General features: G+C 43.3%; 1 protein-coding gene across 1 annotated transcript; it reads right to left on the bottom strand.

The window, feature by feature from the left end:
* Nucleotides 1-5,269: 5,269 nt before the first annotated feature.
* On the bottom strand, nucleotides 5,270-17,144 carry zswim2 (zinc finger, SWIM-type containing 2; the record flags this gene model as incomplete). Its single annotated transcript, XM_080720371.1, has 9 exons — nucleotides 5,270-5,641; nucleotides 6,020-6,129; nucleotides 6,975-7,074; nucleotides 7,558-7,642; nucleotides 8,105-8,377; nucleotides 9,236-9,485; nucleotides 10,590-10,630; nucleotides 16,269-16,345; nucleotides 16,995-17,144. 9 exons carry the CDS (start codon nucleotides 17,142-17,144, stop codon nucleotides 5,270-5,272), a joined length of 1,458 nt encoding a protein of 485 aa, XP_080576497.1.
* Between the last annotated feature and the right edge of the window lie 3,107 nt (nucleotides 17,145-20,251).

Genomic DNA, 20,251 nt, shown 5'->3' on the forward strand with positions numbered 1-20,251 from the left:
AAAAACGTTCAAATTTGAAACTTGGAGATACGAGGTTTCTGCCCGACAGTGACGATATATTGACATGAACACGTTGTTTTTCTTAAATGCTACAAGCTTTACAAGCCTGCCTACAAGTCCTGTCTTAGATGAGTCATTAGTCCATTAACTTGTTTTTTCTCTGCTACATGTACATGCCTCAACTCATTATCATTTTAACTGGGCCAATACATTTTTAGGCCTACTATAAATGATAAAAGGCAGAACTTTGTTCTACTGCAACCCATTGACACCCCCGAACGGCCAAGATGTCATTTTCTGACGCACAATCTTGTTTTTGTTTTTCCCCCAGAGGAGTTTCAGTGACTTGTGGCTGACAGAGGTATACGCAGTGGTACTCAAGTCAAGTACAAATACCTTAAAGTTGTGTTGAGGTATTTGTAAAATTACCTAAGTACTGTACTTAAAGGACAACTTTGTTTTTTTACACCAAGGGTTCATATTTTAGATTGTAATTAGAGAAACCCTTCAGTGGGTGGGGGCATGCGTACAAGTGGCTAAATGTGTCTTTTCAGACACAATAAGCCGGCAATTTCTTTGTTACTATTTACACCAGCCCCCATAAGTCACATCTGCCCATGAAAGATTGCGGTGCATCTTGGCAATGGGCTTATTGTGTCTAAAAATACATATTTAGCCACTTGAATGCATGCCCCCAACCTGGGGGCATGCATTCAAATCAAAAAAGTTAAAATCACTAAAACGATAGAAACACTCATCTTTTCTTTTCTCTAACGACGATCTAAAATATGTAAAAAAAACTAAATTGTCCTTTAAAAGAGTAGTTCAACCCCAAAATGACTTTTTTTCTATTGATTAGTCACGCCAGGGAGACTAGAGTTCAATAATAGTTTTAGTTTTTTGTCGCATTCCTAAGACTAAAATGTGATAACAATAAATTTACCCCCATTCGTTCCGGATGGGGACCCGTTTCGAAACGGGTCCCCATCGGGAATCAATGGTGGTAAATTTACTTGAATCAAATTTTTGTCTTAGGAATGTGACAAAAACCCAAAATTATTATTGAACTCTATTCTCCATGGCATGAGTAATCAATAGAAAAAAAGTCATTTTGGGGGTGAACTACTCCTTTAAGTAAATGTGCTTTCCACCACTGCTGCTAGAGGTTTGCGCCACAAACAAGGCCCAGTTCAAGCTGAAACTGGACTGTTTTCAGGGTGGATATGGACACAGGTCTATTAGTGCACTTATCCCTCACCATAACTGCCTCCTGTAAAGGATATAGATATTTGGAAGCCTTTTTCGATGTTTGGAGCGTTTACAATGCTCGCTAAACCCGCTGCTTTTAGGTACATTTAGGAAACCATAGCTGGAAGAATCAGCATGCTGTCCCTTCATAGACTTAGCTTGTTTAATTTCCCTCAAAATGAAATAGCTTATGTAATAACGAATAGTGTAAGATTCTTCTCATTCTTAATGTTATGACGAGACTTTTATTGAACTTAGATCTTAGACTTTAGACTTGTGCAAAACCGAGTTTGAGAAACCGAGAAAGTGATCCGCCGCAGTTTTGGACGACGGAGACATTAGTGTAGCTTTTAAATGATCATTGTTTGACATTATCGCACCACCCGTCATTTGTTTTAGAATGCATGAAAGTGAATGTTTTACCATGTGTGTAGGAATATTTTTCACGTTTGCCCATGGAAACCACAGGGAGTGGCAGATAACGTTTCTTCATAACTGTCAGAATGTGGTGTCTGAGTGAGTGCAGTGTTGATTTTGACTACAAATTTTGATTTGGTTCTAGTCATATTCTTTGGAATAAAAATGTGACTTATCTTTTAGTTCTACTGGAACTCTTCTCCACTAGTCCCTCCCCTATTTTTTAATTTGTTGACAAAAATATTTTGTCCTAGTCATCATAGCTTAGTTTTCATTTAGTTTTTATTTTGTTTACGTCAGTGAAAACTGGTAGTCGACAAAGATTTTCGTCATAGTTTTAGTCGACGAAATCAACACTAAAAGACAGCTCAACATTGTGAGGTGACACCCAAAGATAATAGTATCTAGTAACTATAAAACATATTAGAGAATCTTCTAAACAATGGCCTAACACGTCGTGAGGTTTAGGAACTGACTCTCTCTCTGTAATCTCGCGATATACTGTGTAATACATGCATTTCATTCTAGTCACCATTTCTTGCTTTTTTTGCATTTTCAGCCCAAACACACATCCTGAAACACAATGGAACGCCATTGCCTGTATCTTGCTGCTTCTTCTTGGTTTGGAGATGTGCTACGTACAGTATATAGATCTTAAGGTAGCTCTGAACGACACCGACTTTAGCCGTGATAAGTTTTGGAAAGCGTATGTTGCCGAAAATCTGCCGTTGAATAGGCGCGGCGGGTACAATTGGCGCGTTGGGTCGCAAGTTGTAGGGAAGCGTCGAAAGTCAAATACCAGCGGGCTTGTTGTTGAAAAAGACATCAAGCCATCTGACTATCTTTAGCATCGTCTGTAGTTGTCTACTCTTAGGTGTATTCAGCTACCTTTTTCCCATACCTTCCAATCGACTACCTTCCAATCAACTATTAGGCTGTTATACAAACCCCTAGAGAGTTGCACGGTGAAATTAGGTAAAACTTTTTAGTCAAAACCGTCTTCTGTTTAGTTTTTTTTTTCTTTTTCACACAGAACATTTGAGCATGTCTGTTTGCTACACTGCCACGCCACGCTAGCAAACGGTGCATTTCGATTGTGTCCACAAAAGCAGTAATGAGAAATATCTACACAATCCAACATCAAGATATTCATAGTCATAGTAATGAAACCTATAGCCCGATTTATACATCAACTCATGACAGCGGCGTGCATAGCTGATCTAAAAGTTCACAATGTGTCTGATTGTGAGCTTATTATGTGAGAAGGCACACTGCAATTGGATATAACTGTAGGGATCTCTGTAGGGACCTACAGGCAGAAATGTTTGCCATAATTAGTCTTCCATCATAGTAGCAGTAGTTGTTCTCTTTCACTCCGTTCGCCTCGTTATGTATGGGGCTTATTGTAGTTGCATACAGAAGTGGCTTTCTTTGTACATAGTTAAGCAATATGTTATGTGTTGTGTGACAAGAATGTGAACTATTTATTTTACTATTGCTTTTTTGGGGGAGGGTTGAAAGCACTTTATTTGATTTGATTTCTTTTTAATTTTCTGTCATACTGAGAGTATGCCAGTGTGTTTGTTCAGTGGTTCTCAAACTGTGGGTCTGGATCCCCAGTGGGGTTTCCCAATTTATATATACTTAGTGTATACGTATACAATATATACCCTGATAAGCACATGTAATTGTAGGAGTTGAAGCATGTTGTTTGGCTCGTTTCCACAGCTAAATATTGTGAAAATAGAAGATCTGCAATCTCACAACGCCTCGCAAGACGAGCCGTTGTGAACTTGGGTAGATCTTGACAATCTGGCCAATGCCTGACCAGTTTTTATACTATCGTACCCCCCCCCCCCTTTCTACCCACAGGTTGAGAACCACTACATTAGGTAACATTGCTTTCATTCTAAAGTGGTCCCGCTGAATGTATTCGTATTGGTTTTCAGTGTTCTAGTATGTATTAGTGTAGCTCTGTGTCTAGTCATTGATTGTTCCAGGCCTCCATCCTTCTGACATGGCCCACTCTTTGTGTTTAACTCCGTGATAGCAGTAGTGTTCTTTAGTATTGCCTTTTTTTAATGCGCACTTAATTAATAAACTCACTTGATACCAGTGCAAGTTGACAAGCGTTCTCATTCAAACAAGGGATGTCCGATATTGGCTTTTTTTGCCGATATCCGATTTTACGATTTACCAATAATTTCCACCAAAACTAATGTCGGGTAAGAACATCACATACGTATCTCTCGTCATAAAACACTATGCCTCATTTTATTGTGCGCCAGATGTAATCATAAATGCAACAAGGCATTCCAAAGGAAAACATTCAGTGCCGCGCTGTGAGCTTGTATATCTGCTATTGTTCAATAGTTAAAGCACAAAATAATGCGTTCTCTTCTCAGTCTAAATGGGTTAAACCACCTCCCCTATGAAGAACATTCACGGGGGGCCCGCAGTGAATCCTTGTACCCAGGGCCCCGAATTTGGTGCGACACCCCTGCGCTGTATAAATGCACCATTTACTACTTCTTCCATTGCTGTGTGTTCATTAGGACGCCAGTCATTGTGAGCTCCGTGGGGGGTCTGTCCTTCCTGTCTGCTCTGAGCACCGTGGGCCCAGCTCCCACCCGAGTGCTGCTGGTTCCCCACGCAGGCACGACGGGCGCAAAGGCTGTGCCATCATGACGCTCCAATTCTGGTCTCTTCGAACCAACAAAAAGACCTGCACGTCGTGCACGCTGGCCGGCGTGTGGTGGGACCACCAGCGCAGGTCCGTGTGCCGACGTCACTACAACCCGTCGTTCCAGGGTCTTGTGTGAGGGGGCGCTATTATGTCTGTCACTCGAGGGATGTTTTCCCTGTTCGTCGAAGGTGTAGGTCCTTCTTGGAAAAACCAAGTGGTGTGGTGAATGTCTTTCTTCCCTCTGTGTCTCTGTGTTTCTTCCCACCGTATTAACACGAAGGCCTAGAACAGAATATAATGTTTTTATTGGCCCATATCGCCAATGTCGCTCATATCGTTGCCCATATCGTTGCCTTTTGATACAACTAGAATAACAATATCATATAACAATATAACAAATATCAAATAACAAGTGTGGGAACCCAATAGCACTTAAAATCAAGAGTGATATTGACTTGTTATTATGCTGTCTTTTGAATAATGCTTAGTTTTCACTGTTGCAACACTTCAAATATTGAATATGAAATGTGTACGGTAATATCGTATTGATATTGAAATATTTGGCATAAATACAGAGATATGACATTGTGTCCATATTGAGCAGCCCTACCTGTACATCCGTTAGTAGATCTTCTTCCGGGCCATTCCCGGGTATTAAAGACCCACTTAAACCCTCTATAATTGGTCAAATGGACCTGTAAATACACTAAGTACTTGATACAGTATTTTTTCACTCTCTACCAAATCTCTTTGCCAAAAAATAGCCGATCTACAAGCTCACAATGTGTCGCAACTTGTAGATCATTTTTTTTGGCAAATGTTACGCCACCAGGATAATGAATGTTGGGGATGTTTTGATTATCACAATAATATCGTAAATCGCAATTCTTTAGTCACAATAATCGTGACATGACATTTTCATATCGTCCCATCCCTAATCTGCGAGCCCCCCTCACCTTGTACACCGTTATCCGTTAGTAGATCTTCTTCCGGGGCATTCCCAGGTATTAAAGACCTGGGCAGCACCTGTAAGCTCATGGCGGGGGGATGAGGAACCCGGGAACCCGCCCTGACCGCCAGTGCCATGCCAGGCACAAAAAGGTTCGCCACGCTCTTTTCCAGGGCAGCGGCGGCACTATTGAAGGCGCACCGCGAGGCCTGCAGCTTGGAGGAGGAGGAGCCGGGGGACTTCTTCCTCTCACCGGGGGTCAGCGGGCTGTAAACCACATAACCATCCAGCGGGCAGGAGTTGGATGCCTGCAGGACCCCATCCACACAGCCGGCGTGGAACTGAAAGCAAGAGCAGTGTTGGGAAAAGTACTTGACTTTTTTTTATCATATAATTTCATTGTTTGACAGCATGATCGTCAGTGTATCGTCACCACTTGAACCGTCAATACTTAATAAACTTGACCTTGGCTTTCACTGTACTTGTAATTCTGCTCTTTTTCCCTACTACACCAAACAAGCTCGTTGTGAGCTTGTAGATCTGCTATTTTTGGCTAACGTTCTCAGAATTTGGACACTAGGGTTCAAGTGGTTAAGATAAAAAGGAGGAAAAATGTTCTATCGCACAAAGATTTGGAGGACCCCCTGCAGTAACTCTGAGGACCCCCTAGGGGTCCCGGACCCCCTGTTGAAGAAATAGATGATGATCTTTCTCTCTACCTTGTGACGGCAGGACAGGGTTCGGACGTGCTGGCCCAGGCCAAAGCTCTGGAGACAGATCCGACACTGTTGTCCTGCACACAGCAGTCTGGATCCCATCCTCACCCTGACTGTGGGAACACACTCCAACACACGTGCTGGCAAAGAGAGACCACTATGGAGAGAGACAGATAATGGACGTTGATGGCCAATGTCACATATTTGGAAGATTATTACCATAACCCTTGACACATTAAGTTAAGACCCGAGGCCCTGCCAGAAGCAAAGAATTAAGGTCTTTACACACCGGGGCTGAATTTGCTATGCGAATAATTTGCCTTTTTTTTTTTTTTAAAGTCAATGCAAGCTTCCACACTGACCGCAAACTTCCACAGAGCGGAAAAGCGCCTGTTTATTTATAATTGTTTGTGAATCATTTTGCGAACATTCGCTGGCTGGCTCTCTGTATCAAAGCAAGCTAACTATCCTATTTAATGATGATATTTTGAGTTGTCTTAGGGGTCCCCAACCTTTTCTGGATCAGAATCGCTTGAAAATCACTTGAAAATCTCAAGCGTTTATCTAGAAAGATGGTTGGGAGGAAATAAAGTCGGACAAGTACAAGTGTGGTTGCCCTGCTGGGGCAACCACACTAAAGCGCGTTTATCCGCACGGATAAAACGGACAATTTCATTTTTTTTAAAGAAAACAATGATTCTCTACGACCTCATGCACACCGGATCCGAATTAGCCGTGCGACGAGTGGCTGCGGCCGTGCGTTTTTTTCTCGATCGAACCCAGTTCGATTCGTGCGTCTTGTCGCATGCGGTAAAAAACTCATCACTCCTTTTATGACTCCTTTTGGGATCCGCAACGCCGATTCCGCACAGCATTGCACACCAAATCCAATGCGTTTTATTCATGCAGCAAATGAAAAGAACGCAACTGTCCTGTGTGCAAAGGGCTTAAGGCATGCCTTGCCTGTCGTCAGCTGGCTGAGGGGTCACCGTGGTGCTTGGGTCATCAGGTAGAGGGACCAGACAGTGTTCTGCACACTGCCACTTGTCTCTTCTTTTCTGTGGGACATTTAATAGTTTAAATATATATATGTGTTATATATATGTGTTTTTTAAGTATTTAGCTGTGGTCCTACCCTCCGATCTCCATCTTTGGATGCACCTTAAAGGAGTAGTTCACCCCCAAATTTCCTATTGATTCACACCATGGAGAATTGAGTTAAATATTATGTTTGTCTGCGTGCTTCCTTCCAGAACTTAACAAACAGGTGTTTCATACGAAACATGTGTGTTTTTGTATTTGTCGCATTCCTAAGACAATCATTTGAATACAATGAATTTACCCCCATTGATTCCGGATGGGGACCCAAATGATTTACTATAATCCTTTATATATTATTGAACTCAAGTCTCCGCGGTGTGAGTAATCAATAGAAAAAAAGTAATTCTGGGGGTGAAAGCTACTCCTTCAAAGCATTCGGTTGCAACCTGCCATGAAACCTGAAGAAGAAGAAGAAGAAGAAGATGATCCAGCTTGCTTACCGTTCGTGAAACAAGCTGATGCTGCGGGTGACAGTTGTTCTTCACGCAGGCCTCACACAAGTAGTAGTAACTGCAGACCATGCACCTGAAGTGAACATCAACCAATGTGGACCAGGTTTCATCAAAGTGTTAGAGCGGAGTGAAAAAAAAGAAAGAAAAAAAAAAAGAGCGCCCAACGTAGCAAGCAGGCTGGATCCCTGGCTACAGTAGCCTGCCCTGAAGAGATTAATAACCTTTGCTAAAAGGTAAAGGTTCACAATCATACTTTGGACGCACAAAAATAGGCAATCTATAAGCTTGTACATCATCTATTTCTGCAATATCTTTAGTTTAGTTTTTTTTATTTTATAATTTTTTTTTAAGTTTGCCTATGACATACCCAAACATAGGGATGCCAGGCTGAAAGCAGTTCGTTTTTGGATCAAAAAGGTTAAAGGTCACGTTCTGACAGTTTTAATTTCGACAGCATGACGATGACCCCTGCTCTCAGCTCCTTTGGGTGTCAAATGCCATGGCCGCGATGATCGAACAAGCGCTTTAGGCTTACTTGAAGCACTTGCCGGTGACGGGGCAGACGCGGCAGCCACGGCAGACCACTCCCAGGTGTACGTGGGGCTTCTCTCGCTCTGCGGCGGTGTGCAGCGCGGCCGCGTTCTTCACCTGCTCCTCCAGGAGTGCCAGAGAGCTGAACGCCTCCCTGCACAGGGGGCACCTGACCACCGGGGGGCGCCCCGCCGCCAGCGGCTCCCCCTCCGAGCCAGTCTGGTGGTCCGCCCACACCTTCATGCAGGAGATGTGGACATTGTTGCCACAGCCGAACCTGTGTTGTACGACAAAGACAGCGGTGGTGAGAGCGGCAGCATCCGCATGAGCAGCAGGCAAGCAGGGATGAGGGGTGGAAACTTCCAGTTTAAAGGAGGCGTTCAGACAAAAACATTTCCCCCCCTAAATGTGCCTTTTTTCATACATCTTCCTACCTGCTTCCTACCATTAAAGTTATACCATGTAACTTTTTTTATAAAACAAATCTTAAAATTGTCCTAACTGTTAAATCGCTAAAGTTTTAGAACACCCACTCCGTTATTTTCAGCTTCTGAAGCCTTCTCTTTATATGTTTTCTATGAGCTGTGAGGGGGGGAGAATTTCGCGGCAAAATTGCGTCATCATACCGGCCAATCACAGCGAGGGTTATACACTGCTGGCCAATCACAGCGCATCTTGAAGTGGGGTCGCTATCACAATACGGCGGCCATATTTGTAGGCGCCCGTGTAGCTTGCCTCAACATAACAACAGCATTTACTCGGCGAAGGAGTCCGTTTCTCCGGAATGCCTGAACGCACAGGAACCAGGGACCCCTCTAAAGATAGATCTCGGCGAGGTGGAGGCAGACGCGGGGGTGGTCCGCGGCGAAAAACGGCCGAAAGACGCGGACGCGACCGCGGTTTGCTATAGAGCTACTGACCTCTAGGTGAGCAACTTACACAGTATAGCTTTAAAAAAAGGAACTTTGGAGCGGCCGAAATAAGCGCCCCGAAAAAGTTGGGGAACTGCTGATTTGTAGAATCGGTCGGGTTAACCACGTCCCTATGCTCCACAAAGTTACGCGCTTGTATATCTGCTATGTTAGAATAGCCAATGCTCATATCTAAAACGACACCGATGCTTTCAGTAGGTCACCTGCAGTGTGCCACAGGTAAGCGTTTCTCCAGCAGGCCCTCTTGGCAGATGGGACAGACATCCTGCGCCTGGATGCTCTTCTGACGGACGCGTCCATCCTCCTGGGGGTCCGCAGCCTGCTCACAGGGGGTCCCGGGGCCAACAGAGGAGCTGGAGGAGCTGTGTGTCTGGGGCGCTTCTCCTCTGCCCCCGCATGAACCCTGCAAAAGCTCAGCGATCTGCCTCTCCCCCAGACCACGCTGGAAGCAATCTGGAGCACACAAACACAGTTACCTTGGCAGTTAAAGCGGCACTATGTTTGCAGAATGCAGGTTAAGGGATAGGTCACCCCCCCAAGTTATTTTTTGCAGAGACTCCGTAGGGAACAAAGCATGCTCTTTGTGTCTCCATAACCACTGCTGGCCATCAAATTATTGGCTTAGGAATGCGACAAAAACATCCATGAATTCAAGTCTCCATTGGGTGAGTAATCGTTTTTTTTTTGGGTGAACTATCCTTGGCAGAGGTTGGGCTATATCAGAAAATATGCCTATTTAGTTGTAGGCCTACATGCAGATATGCAAGGGTGCAGCATCTTCAAATATATTCACTCTGGGACCCTGTCCTAGAGGGATTAAAAACCTTTGCGGATACACCTAAAAACAACCCGTCTGGACGTAGCCTAAAATGTAATTTTGTCCAATCTGTATATGGTAGAGTATGTATGTGCTCCAACCCTCCCTAGTCAAAGAACTCTTATGGGATTTTGAATTGGATTTATTTTACCAGGGCCGTAATAATACTCTTTGTGATTGTGATTCAAAATGAATCACAATCGTAACAACATAATGCTGGGGTTAAATTATTTTTGACATAGTAATGATCAGGCGTTGACACTAAGGCTTGCCCACCTGCCCCCGGCAGGTAAATAAAACTTTCGGGCAGGCGCAGTTTGCTTTTCGGGTTGCCTGACGGCAGGCAAGTGCTTGTTTGAGAGGGGACGCAACCGTCTAACCTCTCTAAACACCTGAATGTGGCCAGAGCACTCCATCTTCTGGTCTGTAGAATGTAACAGAAGAGCACTGTTTTCACTGTTGCTACACTTAAAAAATATAAAATAACAAGCGTGAACCCATAGTCATATTCATAACTACTGTAATAGATATTTGGCATAAAGATTTAGGTATGACATTTTTTATCGCACAGCCCCAGAAAGTAAAATAACAGGTATTAAATAGATTTTTTACCTATCATTTTATAATGGACTTTTGGGGCAAGTGGGAATGACCTGTACTCAGTGCCTCTGTGTCAACTCCTGATGCGTCATGAAAGAAAAGAGGAAAAAAATAAACAGTAATGAATCCCTTCAACTTACATTCATGGTCTCGGGGTAGCCTGAATTTCCTCATTAAAACCCTGTGATAAAGTCAGAGGAAACACATAATTCTTTCTATTGAATTATAGAATTGTAACCACTTTTCGGTGGCATGTCAAACTCAACTCAACTCAACTGAAATCTTATTTATAGAGCACATTTACAAATGACCGAAGCAACCACAGTGATTTAAAGAACACAGAAGGGCAAACCAACGACACAATAGACCGGTGGGATTTCTGGAAAATGTAATTGTTAGAGGCAATTTGGGGTAAAAGTGAGGAACCAGGCCAAGTCAAGGGCGTTGAATCTGAAAAATATGGTTACCAAGCAAAATGTGTAGTTTTTAACTTCCTAATTTGCATAACAAAATGGCTGCCAGGGGTCCATACACTGTAGACCTTCCTTTCTTTATAAAAATCTGTATTTTTGGCATCTTTGGACATCTAAAATACACATATAGATGATCCCATGTAAAAATCCTGGGCAAAGTATTCGGCCCCTGATGACCAGGCATACATTTATTTAATGGTAAATGGTGCATTTATATAGCGCTTTTATCCAAAGCGCTTATAGATTGTGCATTACATTCACCCATTCACGCACACATTCATACACCGGTGGCGGAGGAAACCATGCAAGGCACCAACCTGCTCACCGGGAGCAATTAGGGGTTCAGAGTCTTGCCAAGGACTCTTCGACACCAACTCTGGGGGAGCCCGGATTCGAAATAGGAACCCTTCGGGAACCCTTTGTGCTCTAATAATGGTTTCTCTACCCCTGAGCTATGCCGCTCCCCTTTATTGAAGTCAAAAGAGTGAGATGCCATAAATAGACTATCCTGCACCCTGAGCAAGACCTGCGCTGCATGTGCATTGTCCTGGAAGTAGTGGCAGAAGTGCTGTGTTATGGGAAGCTACATCATGCGGGGAATACATTCGCAGGGACATCGCACTGTGAAAAACAGACAACTTCCGGGAAAATGCAGCCCCACCTCCTAGAACACTCTCTGCCTCATATCTCGCTTTTCTCTTTGCAGATGAGTAAGCCTGGCTATGCGAGGCTAACTATCCAAGGGATTTATGCCTTGTATAACACCTCCAGAATGAGTCACAGCCACTGGTCCTGACACCAGGGTCTGGTCCTCTTGAACATGGTCCTCTTGAACACGGGGATATGGGAGGGATATGAGTGTTTCAGCCCCACTGAGGTTAGGGTCAGGGTTTGGGTTAGGTTTAGGAATAGTGGTTAACATCACCAGCGTCACCAGGTTAGCATTTCACCAGGTTAACATTCACCCACGTCGCTGAGGGAACATAGGGCTGAGGGAACTTAAGCATGGACCCTCATGGGTCAGGTTATACTGTAGGAGGCGGTCCACAAAAAAATTAACGCTCCATAGATTTTAAAGGATATTTTAATTTAAAACACTCCTGCAGGTAATTCTCACGTTTACTCTGACTTTTTTGTGCATCTCTGACAGTTGCTTGATTCCTGATTTAGATATTTGATTAATTTAATCAGGTAGGCCTATATGAGAACCAAGACATACATGGAGAACATACCGGTACACACAGAGTGAAACATAGGAGGCAGTTTGCACCGCTCAACTGTTAATACGCCTCAGGGCGACATGCAAGGTCACGCCAATTCTTGGCCATCTGGCCAGTGATGTATAACGGACCAGTTACCCACATATGGAGGTCCATGGCATGTACTGTATATAGTACATCCCATTTATGCCCATACATGGAGATCCCTGTCTGAACCAACCGCACAGATATGGGCTGTCTTCCTCCATATATGGGCATTCCCATATGAAGTCCTGTTAGATATGGGCTCACTATTGATGACATCAGGGATCTCCATATATGGGCATAACAGGGATTCTGTTAGTGGTTCCCATGACATCACAACATACAATATATGTTATGCCCATACATGGAGATCGCTATCTGAACCACCACACAGATATGGGCCATGTCTTGGCCATCTGGCCAGTGATATATATCGATGACATCAGGGATCTTGATATATGGGCATAAAAGTGTTTCTGGGGAATACCCACATATGGACTTTTACATAGGTGATGTCACCTGTGAAAGGCTGTGATGTCACAGTGATGTGTCAAGGGAAGTTAGGAAACCAACCCATTGTCATAGACTGTAAAAATGTGTACACACGCGGAGACAAGACGTGACATCGTTTATTGCGACCTTTGGTCGCAATAAACTGGATCTAATTACGGCATGGCATCTACGTGGATCTCTTCCATCATGATCTCTTCCATCATGGTGGTGATGTCATACAGTATTGATGATGTCACTCTTGCACAAATTTGGAGGGGCGGCAGCCTGCGCACATCGGTGTTGTCAGGCATGCGTGGCAACCGTTTGTGTTGTGAGTGAGGTCAGACCAGAGCTCTGCTCAGCATCGTATAAAGATTTGAAAATATTTTTGAATTCCACTTCATTCCACAGAGACCAGAGGATTAGGATGCTGTGTTCTTACTGTGAGAGAAGCACAAAAGTATAGAAAACATAAGGAGTCAGAAAGAGGAAAAATAAATTGTCAATTACCCAACAGAACCTAAAAGTCCATGTCTAGATGCAGATTTGATGATGAACCACCACTCCAGGAAGGAGTGTGTTCTCAATCCTCCCAGACTAAGGTCTGCTCTTCTGATTGTACATACTTCAGAGCTCAGTCAAGTCATGATCCCCTTTGCCAAATGCCCATAAATGGACAAATCCCCTCAGAATCCTTCCAGCAAATCACCAGAACTGTAACCAGCCAGGAACAAGGAGACACAGACGAACCAATATATTACAGTCATCAAATGTTTACCAAGACTTTAACTCAACCAGGAGAAGACAACAAGACTTATCAGCTGACTTGTAAGAAAACTCACATCTGTAAACACTGTGACAAGAGTTTCAGTAAGTTAAGTGCGCTGAAGAGACACCTGTCAATCCACACAGGAGAAAAGACGTTCCACTGTAACGAGTGTGACAAGAGTTTCAGTCAGTTAGGTAACCTGATGAGTCACCAGCGTACACACACTGGAGAGAAACCTTTCCTCTGTAAAAAATGTGACAAGAGTTTCAATCAGTTAGGCACCCTGGGGATACACCAGCGTATGCATACTGGAGAAAAACCTTTTCACTGTAAAGAGTGTGACAAGAGTTTCAGTCAGTTATGTAACCTGAAGAATCACCAGCGTACACACACTGGAGAAAAACCTTTCCTCTGTAAAGAGTGTGACAAGAGTTTCAGTCTGTTAGGCGACCTGAAGACACACCAGCGTATCCACACAGGAGAAAAACCTTTCTATTGTAAACAGTGTGACAAGAGTTTCAGTCGGTTAGATAGCCTGAGGAGTCACCAGCGCATACACACTGGAGAAAAACCTTTTCGCTGTAAAGAGTGTGACAAGGGTTTCAACCGGTTAGGTAACCTGAAGAATCACCAGCGTACACACACAGGAGAAAAACCTTTCCTCTGTAAAGAGTGTGACAAGAGTTTCAGTCTGTTAGACGACCTGAAGAGACACCAGCTAATCCACACTGGGGAAAAACCTTTTCACTGTAAAGAGTGTGACAAGAGTTTCAGTCAGTTATCTAACCTGAAGAGACATCAGCGTGTCCACACAGGAGAAAAACCTTTCTAAACAGTGTGACAAGAGTTTCAGTCGGTTAGACAGATTGAGGAGTCACCAGCGTATATGCTGTACACACTGGAGAAAAACCTTTTCACTGTAAAGAGTGTGACAAGAGTTTCAGTCGGTTAGATGTACTTAAGAATCACCAGTGTGTATGTATAATACACACTGAAGAAAACCCTATTCACTGTAAACAGTAAGAACCACCATCTGCGCAATGGAGGGGAAAAAATAATGTGGTCACATCGAACTATGGCTCCAGGCTGATAAATGCAGGTTGTTTTGTGCAGCCAGTTCAAAGGCCCTGCTCCGTCATTGGCAAATTTTGCCAAAGCTGCTCCCTCATTGGTTAATTGGTGTCACATACAGACAGCACTCATCACCCTACGTGCAGTGGCGTCAGTTCAGAAAAGGCTAAGGTATGGCAACATGACTGGTGTCTTGCGCGCACGTGCAAGACACCAGTCATGTTGCCATACCTTAGCAACAGGCATGATACAGTACATTCATTTTAAGAAGTACATTCTATTTTTCTCCCGTTTCTACGGTTTCTTGGGCTGGATATGGCAGCCTGGAATGGTTGCTCAAGTGCAGCTAAACTTGGCATGTTAGTAAACGTGCCACAATTACCAATAATGCATTGCACCTGTGCAGCTGACCTGCGGAACCTGGGAATATACCATTTTGTCAAGATGGGGAGAATAAAAGTGTGGAGAATACAATTATAATACCTTGTTAAAGTGACCATTTTGTTAAATTTTCCATTTGTTGTTGTTTTAAGGTAATTTTACAACATAATAACCAGCACAGGTAGACAAAGAGACATTCATGGATTTATATTTAAAAGTCACTTTTATAATCCCCCCCTGGACCCAGGGTATGGTAGCTGCATACCCCTGTCATACCCAATTGACGCCCCTGCCTACGTGCACACTCTGTTGACACAGGTAATAAGAGGTGTGTGCTGTGTGTGGACCCCTTTGAGTACTAAAGCTTTCTGTAATGGTCGCCACTCATTTGCATATTTAGGAGCAGGCTTAGTGTCTGACACTCTTTCGCTTGCCTTGTTACAGAGCTATTGAAGAAATATTTCACAATTGGCAATTCCGACAGCCATTTTGATATGAAAAAAAAGGTCAAAAACTAAATGTTTTGCTTGGCAACCATGTTTTTCTGATTCCACACCCTTGATTTATGTAAAATGGCCTGGTTCCGCACTTTTACCCCAAAATGCCTCTAACCTCCTTATAGAAGGCCTTTTATCTGAAATCTACAATAGAATATACACAAATACATGCAGCAATTTGAAAAAATAAAAAATGCACAACGGAAAATAGAGTATACAGGTATAGCTCTGCTCAAAAGCCAAAGAGAAGAAATATGTATTCATAATATTGTACTTCTAAATTATTATTATATTTTATTCATGGAATTTCTTAGATGTGTTTGTGTCTTTGTTTCTTCATTTATTTATTTTTTGGATTTTTATTCGAGTCCTGACACATAAAAACTGGTCCCGACAAATGGGTCCCAACCCACTGTTTGGGAATCAGTGAACTAAAGCAGGGGTCTTCAACGTTTTCAGGCCAAGGACCCCTTAGTTGAGAGGGAGATGAAGCAGGGACCCCCACAACCTTTTCATAGATTCCATATAGGCCTACAGTAGTTTCTTCGTTTTTTGAGTATTTTGGATTCATGTCAATTTGTGTTTTCAGATATTTAGTCATTACTTAATATACTTGACCTTTCACACTGTACTTAGTCTGTTCTTTCCCCTCTACACCAAAGCTGTTTGCCGAAAATAGACGATCTACAAGCTCACAACGCCTCGCAGCGTGAGGTGTTCTGAGCTTGTAGATCGGCTATTTTTGGCTAAAGTTCTCAGAAAAGAAAAAAAAGGTTTCTATCACACAAAGATTTGAAGGACCCCCTGTAGTAACTCTGAGGACCCCCTAGGGGTCCCAGACCCCCTGTTGAAGACCCCTGAACTAGGGTGTTGTGCGGGGGTGTCAGAGTACCAGCAGATGTGCTTGCAGAGCTCCCTGTCCCTGTGGAACCCCGGACACGAGCACGTATGCAGGTCGCCCAAGCACACCTGTGACAAAACAACAACATGCTCAACCATGCATTAACGCTGTTCACTTCATAATACAGTATCGTCCACAGTTCAACATTTCTATGTTTTGTTTTGTTTTGCTTTTCGTCAAGGAGGTATGATTCGCCACGCAACTCCGACTTGCAACCATTATCCCCAATTGCATTTGCAAGGAGTTGCAATGACCTTTAAAGGACAACTCCAGACTAAATAACATCTCGGCTCATTTTCATACTTAGAGTACAGTATATACCCCAAATGACTGTCCATGGAGGTCTATTAGGCAGAAATGCCCCCGTCGTCCAGTTTCCCCAGCAGACCTCATAGAGTGGAGCCCATAGGCCTATCATTTTTACCTATTTGTTGTGGTCAAAAGTGTTTTAATTTTATTGATTTGTTATCATTCTGTTATGTTGTCATAATACATACGCATCCATGTCATCGTTGTCCCACACGAGCCGCCACACTTTGCTAAAGAGATGTTATGCTGTTATGTGTTTTGCCAAGTCCCGGAAAAGGCGCGCTGTGATTGACCAGTACAGTTACTTTAATTGGACCCACAAAACTGCTATATACTGTAGTTGCCTGCATGGATGATCCACAATTGAAAAGAGAATCAGAGGAATATGTGGATTCCAGAGGGGTTTACCTTGAAGTGTTTGGCCTCTCCATGCTCTTGGAGCAGGAAGCGTGTGGGTCCATATGATTTCAGCAGGAATATGGTTGTGTTGAGGGCCTGGTCCTGGTGGAAGCTCACAGCGTCACTAGCCGCGTTCCTCCAGGCAGCCTTCTTGAACATGATGCTTTGTCACTGAAGAATTAACCCATTTTAGACCATGTACGCACAACACAACTCCTCTAAGGTATATTAATGACATAGTTCAATATTGAAAATGGGTGTTCTTCCCCTTTAAGTAGACCTACAGCTACTTGAGTAAATAGAATAAAAACACCAAATCTACACCACTGTTCATCATTATTAGTTTCTCTGCAGGGAGGTTAAATCAGGTTAACTCTAAAAAAAACTACCTGTGTGGTGTTTTAAAGCAAATTTAAATGCAAAAATAAATTTTGAAGGGAAAGGACCCTATTCATTTTGTTTTAATGATGAATAAATACATGATTGCACATACAAATCTTACCCGGCGCAGCTGAAAGAATGGCCATCCCCTGACAGGCTATAAAAGTCTACCAGTCAGATGGAAACGAGTTCTAGTTTGTTGCGTTTACTAGGCTACAATAATGTGTAGCAGCAATGCATTGCAGGTACTCGCTGTTACAACAAACCTGGTGACGTGTCGAATGCTGTGACTACAGCGGCCAACACACCCGTCCAGCTTCGTCCACAGGATCCGCCACAGTCACAGTATTTGATAGGGCACCGATGTCAGTGAAACCTTTGTGACGATGACAGCTGTCAAGGGAAGCACGCTGTAGTCATGGCAACCTGGCTGTCATTGGTGTCCCGTGCCTGCAGAGGGCGGTGTTGAGCTGAGCTGCACGATTACCAGTCTGTCGGACTGTGTGAGATTGACTTTACCGTCCAAGAATAGGCTACAGTATTTATTTACACCTGAATAGCAGAGGTAATAAATACATAAAATAATTCATAGAGCCAGTCCACTTGGTTCACCCAAATACTTTGGGGCTTGCGTCTTCTAACCTATAAGGAAGGGGGGAAAATAACACCCATAAAAATAATACAATTTAATTAAGTATTATTTTAATATAGCCTATTAAACGTAATTCTATGGGAAGTGAAAACGGACAAACCATACAAATTAAGTAGGCTTATTATTAGAGATCAGGAAATCATAAAGCGAGAGAGAGAGAGAGAGAGAGAGAGAGAGAGAGAGAGAGAGAGAGAGAGAGAATTGGGGGAAAACGTTCAGTGTGTGATGCCAGTGAGATGTGAACGTTTCATTCTCTAAACCTCTCCTCCTCCCCGGCCGTTGTTGTTCTTCATCAGGTTCAGGACAGACTCTCTCTCATTCTGTCCCTATAAACCTCTCCTACTCATTATTCCAGCCGTGCTGCATGCTGTACTTGGACTTGTGGACAATAAAGGAGGGTTTATACGATCATTTTAACTACAAGGACACCGTTCTGGAAAGCAGCATAGAAAGTGCTGTAACTGCCGCAGGCTCACCGTTTCTTTCCTGGAAAGGTAAGTCCTGTTAAACGCGATGATAATAACGTTTCTTTAAAATGTTCTTCAGGTTAGGCTATTCTTGAGCCCAAAGGTTTCGCTAGAAAACGGTGTCACTCGCCGAAATTAACTGATTTGACAGTTAAGCCCTAAAAAAAACTTTAGACTTTTAGACGTGTTATAGCCTTCTCAAACATTTTCATCTTAATGACCCCCAAATTGACACTTATTAGCCCGCGGACCCCCATTTGAAAAGATATGCCAGGGACCCCCATAAGAGAAGATTTTTACAGCTCTAGCAGTGATTCCCAACTATTTTAATTTCAAGGACATGCATTTGGTTAGGCTACGGACCCTCATTTAATGGCATTTCTATCTCTGGGACCCCAATTTATATTCAATATGAATTGTTTTTACAATAGGCCTATAAGTAACTGAGAGTGTACAAATGGAACCATTTGAAACAAATGGAACCATTTGTCCCATTTGTACACTAACAGGTCCATTTGTTTCCATTTGTACACTCTCTGAGTTACAGATCCATAAGGTTCATTTGGTTCCATACACTCAGAGTTACAGACCCTGACCAGGGTCCATTTGGTTCCTATAGCTGGGGACCCCCTGGAACTCCCTCAAGGGCCAACTGTACCCCAACCAATGTTGTAGCCTATAGGCCTACATGATCATACATGCAGGTTATATTGGAATTATAGAAGTGGGGTTTTAGATATGTCATCACACTTATGCTTGCTATGGTCTGGACATAATATGTATACACTGTTTCCCAAACACTGGGTCATGACCCATGTGTGGGTCACAGACACAGACACATTCGTATGGGTCCCGATAGTTCACCCCCCAAAATTACTTTTTTTCTATTGATTAGTCATGCCATGGAGAGTAGAGTTCAATAATACTTTTTGGTTTTTGTCACATTCCTAAGACAAAAATTTTATCAGAGTAAATTACCCACATTCATTCCGGATGGGGGCCCGTTTCAAAACGGGTCGCCATCCGGAACGAATGGGGGTACATTTATTGTTATCACATTTTTGTCTTAGGAATGCGACAAAAAACTAAAAATATTATTGAACTCTAGTCTCCATGGCATGACTAATCAATAGAAAAAAAGTCATTTTGGGGGTGAACTACTCCTTTAAAGGTAGGGTAAGCGATTGTTCTGATAGTACTAGTTACTATTGAGTGTTTGGTCCATATTTGGTCTTCAGCAAAAGCAGTCTCAAAAACTGTTTGGTGAAGTTTTCCTCCGATCAGAATAGAGTGGGGCCTTCCTCCAATCATGGTCGAGTGGGGGCGGGCCTTACGTGCACCATTGCCTGCCCCCACTTGATCATGATTGGAGGAAGGCCCCCGCCTGTCACCTACATGAAAACTGAAACTCAAGTGAAATCACTTACCCTACCTTCGCAGTTACTATCAAAACCTCCACCGGCTGTCAGTCAGTCTGTCTGTCAGTCTGTCCGTCACACGTCACGTCACACTTTTGCCCTACTCATATCTCCGCCACCGTTGCCCCTATCCTAGCCAAACTTTGCACACACACTCCTTGGCTCTCCAAACCACAACCTCCATCCCTCATTTCTCACATGGCCCTCTTCTAGCGCCACCATGAGGCAGATTCTTGCACATTTTTGGACACTGCTCCTACAGATTTTGCCCTAAAATCACGCAAATGGTACACAGTATCTCTAAAGTCATGTCATCAACATGGCTCTGTCCCATTTCCCATATTTCCT

This window comes from Nannobrachium achirus, assembly GCF_963921795.1.
Source record: "Nannobrachium achirus genome assembly, chromosome: 24".
Lineage (NCBI taxonomy): Eukaryota > Metazoa > Chordata > Actinopteri > Myctophiformes > Myctophidae > Nannobrachium > Nannobrachium achirus.